This window comes from Chiloscyllium plagiosum, chromosome 14, assembly GCF_004010195.1.
Source record: "Chiloscyllium plagiosum isolate BGI_BamShark_2017 chromosome 14, ASM401019v2, whole genome shotgun sequence".
NCBI lineage: Eukaryota > Metazoa > Chordata > Chondrichthyes > Orectolobiformes > Hemiscylliidae > Chiloscyllium > Chiloscyllium plagiosum.
In genome coordinates this window covers 71857130-71863129 of record NC_057723.1, presented here as the reverse complement: position 1 = coordinate 71863129, position 6000 = coordinate 71857130, and the positions used below count along the sequence as shown (strand labels likewise).

Here is a 6000-nt window from a genome sequence, read left to right as displayed (position 1 = left end):
TGATGGGGCGGAAGTGACATCATCAATCAGCGTGGGGGTGGTAGCTGCATCAGCCGCATGGCTAATGGCGTCTGAGTAGATTCTGAGGCCTGGGGAATCTTCTGGAATGTTTGAAGAGCTCTGGTTATGGAGGTGGGTAGATAAAAGTTTGTTGTACTTACAGTTTTTGATGTTTGAGATGGAATTGAAATACTGTTTGTTGAGAGTATGAATTCTCCTGAGGATATAGTACAGAGTGGGTCCTTTGCAATTCTGAGAGAGTGTGGCCCTCAGCTGAGGCAGGGATGACTTTAGAGAGGTTAGGTGCCAGCGCATTGCTGCGAGCATGGGACTGATTTTTAAATAGTGTAAATAAATGATGTTTTGCTGAACGGCGAGTAATCGCATTGCATTAGGAACAGCCATTTTACATCTGCCTTTAAAAATAAGAAAAATTTAGGGTCTAGGCTACCCCGTAACATACTTGAGGGGGTCTGGCCTGATCCATAACTATGACGCTAACTAGAGTTGCACCAAACATCCTCCATTTCTTGCTACAATATATCATTTTTGTGATGCTCGTGCATTACAATCAGAGTTGGCAGAAACGTAATGTAATTGCAAATAGCATTGCACAGATGTTAAAAGGCCTTATGCCTATGACATGTATAACAATGCACAGAATAATGAGTGAAGGGTCTCCCCCCATTATTGTGTTCAATTCCAAAGTTCAGAATGAAACTCAGAAACAGCCTTCAAAGCAACTGGGCAGAAAAAGAAGATGGACAGCATCCCACTCTTTCAATAAATGCGAAATGCCATTCACATTTATTGAAATGCATCTGCTTATGCCACCAGCCAGTCATCATTCTCTGCCGTGCTGCCCCCCTCAGTCTGTGAAGTGATAGTCAATCATCTTCCTCTTTTACAATCCAAACTAATTGGGAACAACAAAAGCACTGACTAGCAGCTCTCCATCATGGACTTGGTCCCAGATGAATCTGGACATCCCGTTCAGTTGTTTTGAGTGGGGTGGTTGGGTTAGTGGCAAACAAGGTGCCAACCAACTGCAGTTGGTACAGGAAAAGTAATCCCCTGTCGAATCCACTCGGTGAATTTACAACAATAACCAGACACCCAATAGGACTTAATTAACCGTAGTACTCTTTGTCACAACTTGAGACAAAGAAAAGCATTATAACATCTTATCTTTCTTGGATTGTTTACGGATGTCTGAGCAATGTACGAACTATAGTAAACTGGCCGTGGTGCATACCATTCTGTGTGAGTTTTGTGGAGCACACCAGGGTTGAGATGGCAAAAGTATCTCTGGAACTGCTGGACAAGCCTCCACCTAAAGTAGTGTTGCTACGGCTGAGTGTGTAGCCTTTGAGCTCGGAGGTCGGGCGGGTGGAAGGCAGCTTGGTGTATATATTGGCTTCTTCCATTTTTTTGCTATCACCCTGTAAGCAGGCAACAAGAGAGAGAAAGAGATTAAGCAGCTTTATTTAATACAGGTAGTCTCCAAATACGTGGAAGATGAGACTGGCAATTATATCACAAAACCAATTCCTCCTCAGTCCTCAGTGTTGCTACTTCTGAACATAACTAAGTCATCCTTAAATCCTCAATCATTGTCAAAATGCATGGACAGGATTAGAACTTTGCAGGATCTGGAATAATCATAGAATCCCTACAGTGTGGAAACAGGCCATTTGGCCCAACAAGTCCACACCGACCCTCCAAAGAGTAACCCACCCAGACCCATTCCCTACCTTTTACCCGAGACTAACGCACCTCTGAACATCCCTGAACATGTGTGCAATTTAGCTTGGCCAATTCACCTAACCTGCACATCTTTGGATTGTGGAAGGAAAATGGAGCACTTGGAGGAAACCCACATAGACATGGGTAGAATGTGCAAACTCCACACACACAGTCGCCCAAGGTGGGAATCAAACCTGAGTCCCTAGCTCTGTGTGGCAGCAGTGCTAACCATTGAGTCACCATGCCTCCCATAGAATAAGGATGATGTAACAAGAGCAAACTCCCTTTGTACCAGTACAAATAATCAGAATTGTTTGATTGGTTGTGAAATATCATTGTAGTGACACTAGACATCTGAAACAAGCAATGTCAGAAATCGCTAAGGAAAACTCTAGCAGCACCTGGCAAGCGAAAGCAGAGTTAATGTTTGAGTCTAGTGACCCTTCCTTAGAATCCAGACCCTTGTTCTCCAGTTGTTTTACCCAGCTGTTAGAATAGAGTGACCAACTGCAGAGAAAACATAGTGGGAAGAGGGGACGGGGATTGATTGACGAGGGAGACAAAGTTTACAGGGGTAGGCAGGAAAGTAGAGTGAGCCCACAATCAGGTCAACCATATTATTACTAACCGGGAGAGCTGGCACACTGTACATTACATTAAGATTGCAGGAGCGGCAGTAGACTATTGGGCTAATCAAGTCTTCTCTGCCCTTCAATGAGGTAATGGTCATCTGATCATTTGGCCCACCCCTGCATCAAATTGCTAAATTCGCATGGAGACCAAAGTTTTGAATACAGGACTGACACTAAGGAAGTTTCTTTAATAAGAAGTCTGAGAGAGATCCTCAGGGTTGAACCTAAAAGTGAAATGTGTCATTTAACATGTATTTATATGTTGTGATAGGCTTTAGCTGAACATGCGTTAGCATCCTTTCATTATTTCTGGTTCAGTATCTTTGAATCCCCTACTTAATACTAGCAAGGTACTACCACCACTGTGAGATAGGCACCCCTTCTGAAGAAACTAGATTGCATCATAAATGTGGCCTTTCCAGTGTTACCCACTCATCAGAATTTATTCAAAATAGAAGTCTCAAATTTATTCTCCAATGCTTATATGCACCTAATTTGAAACTAAAACTGTGATTTCACAAAGATTGTTCTTCTGGGGTGTGGAATATTTTCAATTGTTGCTTAGGTATATTAGTGTCATAGAGACATGGAAATGTACAACATGGAAACAGGCCCTTCACTCCAACCGTCCATGCTGACCAGGTATCCTAAATTAATCTGTCCCATTTGCCAGCATTTGGCCCATCTCCCTCCAAACCCTTCCTATTCATATAGCTATTGAGATGCCTTTTACATGTAATTGTACCAGCCTCCACCACTTCTTCTAGCAGCTCATTCCTTCCACGCATCAACCTCTGTGAGAAAAAGTTGTCCCTCAGGTTCCTTTTAAATCTTTCTCCTTTCATTATAAACCTATGCCCTCCAGTTTTGGACTCCCCTAACCTGGGGAAAAGACCTTATCTATTTACTCTATCCAGGATCTTATAAACCATTATATGGTCACCCCTCAGCCTCTGACGCTCCAGGGAAAATAGCCCCAGTCTATTCAGCCTCTCCCTGTAGCTCAAACCATCCAACCCTGGCAACGTCCTTGTAAATCTTGGGAGATTTAGAAGTTGCCAATTTGTGTCACACCATAAGCTGGGACTGCTAATGCTAAGTACTATGAATGAATAGATTTGCATGACCAAGTATCAATAATCTCAGTTTGTTGAAAAGAAATATGATATGAAGTGATGAATTGAACAATGATATCATTCAGCACTTTGGGTGGTATTCCCAATTCTATGCAACAAACAGACAATAAATGACTGTCAGGATCCAGTCTGTGATCGATAATTGTGAAAACAAGGTCACGTACCTTGTACACGAGCAGTTCGTGAGCACCATCTTGCAGTGTCGTGCCATCCTCTTTCATCAGCCTCACAAATGCCATTGCAAAATTCTTCTCACTCTTATCTTTCGCTGCAAATTACATAAGGCAATAAAGCTAGTTAGATCTAGGGCTGTTTGGAAGAGAGGGAACAACACCATCAGATCACAAGACATTGGAGCAAAAGGAGGCCATTCGTCCCATCAAGTCAGTCCCACCATTAAGTGAGATCATGGCTGATCCGATAACCTTCAACTTCACTTTTCTGCATAACCTGGATTTCCTGACGGATTATCTGTCCATCTCAACCTTGAATGTACTTAATAACTCATCCACAAAAGGCTGCTTCAGTAAAGATTTTCATAGGTTTGCTAACCTCAGAAAGTCCTGTTCATCTTTGTCTGAAATGTGCGATTCTTTCTGAGTTTGTGTTCTCTGGTCCTTGACTCTCCCTCATGACAAAACAACCTCTCAGCGTTGACCCTGTGAAGCTCCCCAAGAATCTTATTTGTCTCAACAATGTCTTCTTCTAAATGCTAATGAGTGCAGGCCCAATCTACTCAACTTCCCTTCATATAGAAAACCCTCCCTGCTTCGAAATGACCTAATGCATGTTAGAATTCCTACACTGTGGAAACAGACCCTTTGGCCCAACAAGCCCACACCAATCCTCTGAAGAGTAACCCACCCAGACCCATTGCTCCTACCCTATATTTACTCCTGACTAACGCACCTAACCTACACACCCATGAACACTATGGGACAATTTAGCATGGCTAATTTACACCGAACCTGCACATCTTCAGATTGTGGGAGGAAACCCACACAGACACGGGGAGAATATGCAAACTCCACACAGACAGTCAGCCAAGGCTGGAATTGAACCTGGGACCCTGGTGCTGTGAGGCAGCAGTGCTAACCACTGAGGCACCGTGCCACTCCCTGTTCCGTGGACAATCTTCAATGCCAGTATATATTTCCCAAGATAAGGGAAATAAACTGTCCACAGTATTCCAGATGTGGTCTGATTAAGGGTCTTGTATAGATTAGATTCCCTACAGTGCAGAAATAGACCCTTCAGCCCAACCAGTCCACACCGACCCTCTGGAGAGTAACCCACCCAGACCCATTTCCCTCTCACTAATGCACCTAATACTATGGGCAATTTAGCATAGCCAATTCACCTGACCTGCACAGCTTTGGACTGAGGGAGGAAACTCAAGCAGACACGGGGAGAATGTGCAAACTCCACACAGACAGTCACCCAAGGTTGGAATCGAACCTGGGACCCCAGGAACCGGTGGCTCAGTGCTAACCACTGAGCCACCATGCCGCTCTGTATAGTTTGAGCAAGACTTCCATATTTTTATATTCTCTTCCCTTTGAAATAAAGAGCAGTACTACGTTTGCTTTTTCTCTTACCCACTGAACTTGGATGTCTGCATTTTGTGATTGATACATAAAGACTCCCAAATCCCTCTGTCCTGCAGCTTTCTTCACACTCCCTCCATTTAAACAATAGTCAATTCTTCTAATCTTCTATTCCTTCTGAGAATTCTTCTCTTTCTTTGGGTTATGTCATTGCTGATGGTTATGCATATTTTCTTAAACACCTACAATTTCCACTAAACTCCTTTCCGAGTTCCCTCCAGCCATGTCTGCCCTCATCCCTATGCAACCACCCTTTCTTTAAGCTGAACACATTTAGTTGTAAATCATGTTTTTCATTCACAAACTGCATGCTAAATTCTATCATGTTATCTTCACTGTTCCCTAGAGAATCTTTTCAGTTGGAGATAATTTATCAAACGTGCCTCATTGCATATTACCAGATCGAAAATAGCAAGATCTCAGATTGGATCCACAATATATTGTTCTAAACACTGTCCTGATTACACTCTATGAACTCCTCCTCATGGCTTCCTCTGACAATTAGATTTTCCTATTTTACATGAAGGTTAAAATCATCCATGATTCATGTACTATCGTTTTTTATGTGCCCTCATTATTTCCTGATTTATTTTCTGTCCCAACATATAGCTGCTGTTAGGGGGCCTATAGACCACTCTTATCTCTTTTCTCCGCCTTCCACCCATATGGATTCTACATCTTCTAATCCAAGACAATTGCTTTTATCATAATTATTTCATCTCATACTGACAACATGATGGCACAACCTTTCCAATCTCATCTGTTGTTTCGAAAATCCACATACTCCTGGATACTTAACTCCCAGTTTTGATCTCCTTGTAACTGTGTCTCCATTATGGCTATAAGATCATACCCATTAACTGCTAGTTGTGCTAATAA

The 6000-nt window shown here is 42.6% G+C and overlaps 1 protein-coding gene across 1 annotated transcript in view; it reads right to left on the bottom strand.

Annotated features, from left to right (window-relative positions):
• The window catches only part of LOC122556798 (dedicator of cytokinesis protein 2-like), a 727415-nt gene that overhangs the window by 532780 nt on the left and 188635 nt on the right, over window positions 1-6000 (bottom strand). The window contains exons 17-18 of the mRNA XM_043703987.1: window positions 3679-3782; window positions 1256-1442 (exon numbers count right to left, since the gene is read on the bottom strand). Coding sequence (XP_043559922.1) covers window positions 1256-1442; window positions 3679-3782 — 291 coding nt within the window. The remainder of the gene's footprint in view (window positions 1-1255; window positions 1443-3678; window positions 3783-6000) is intronic.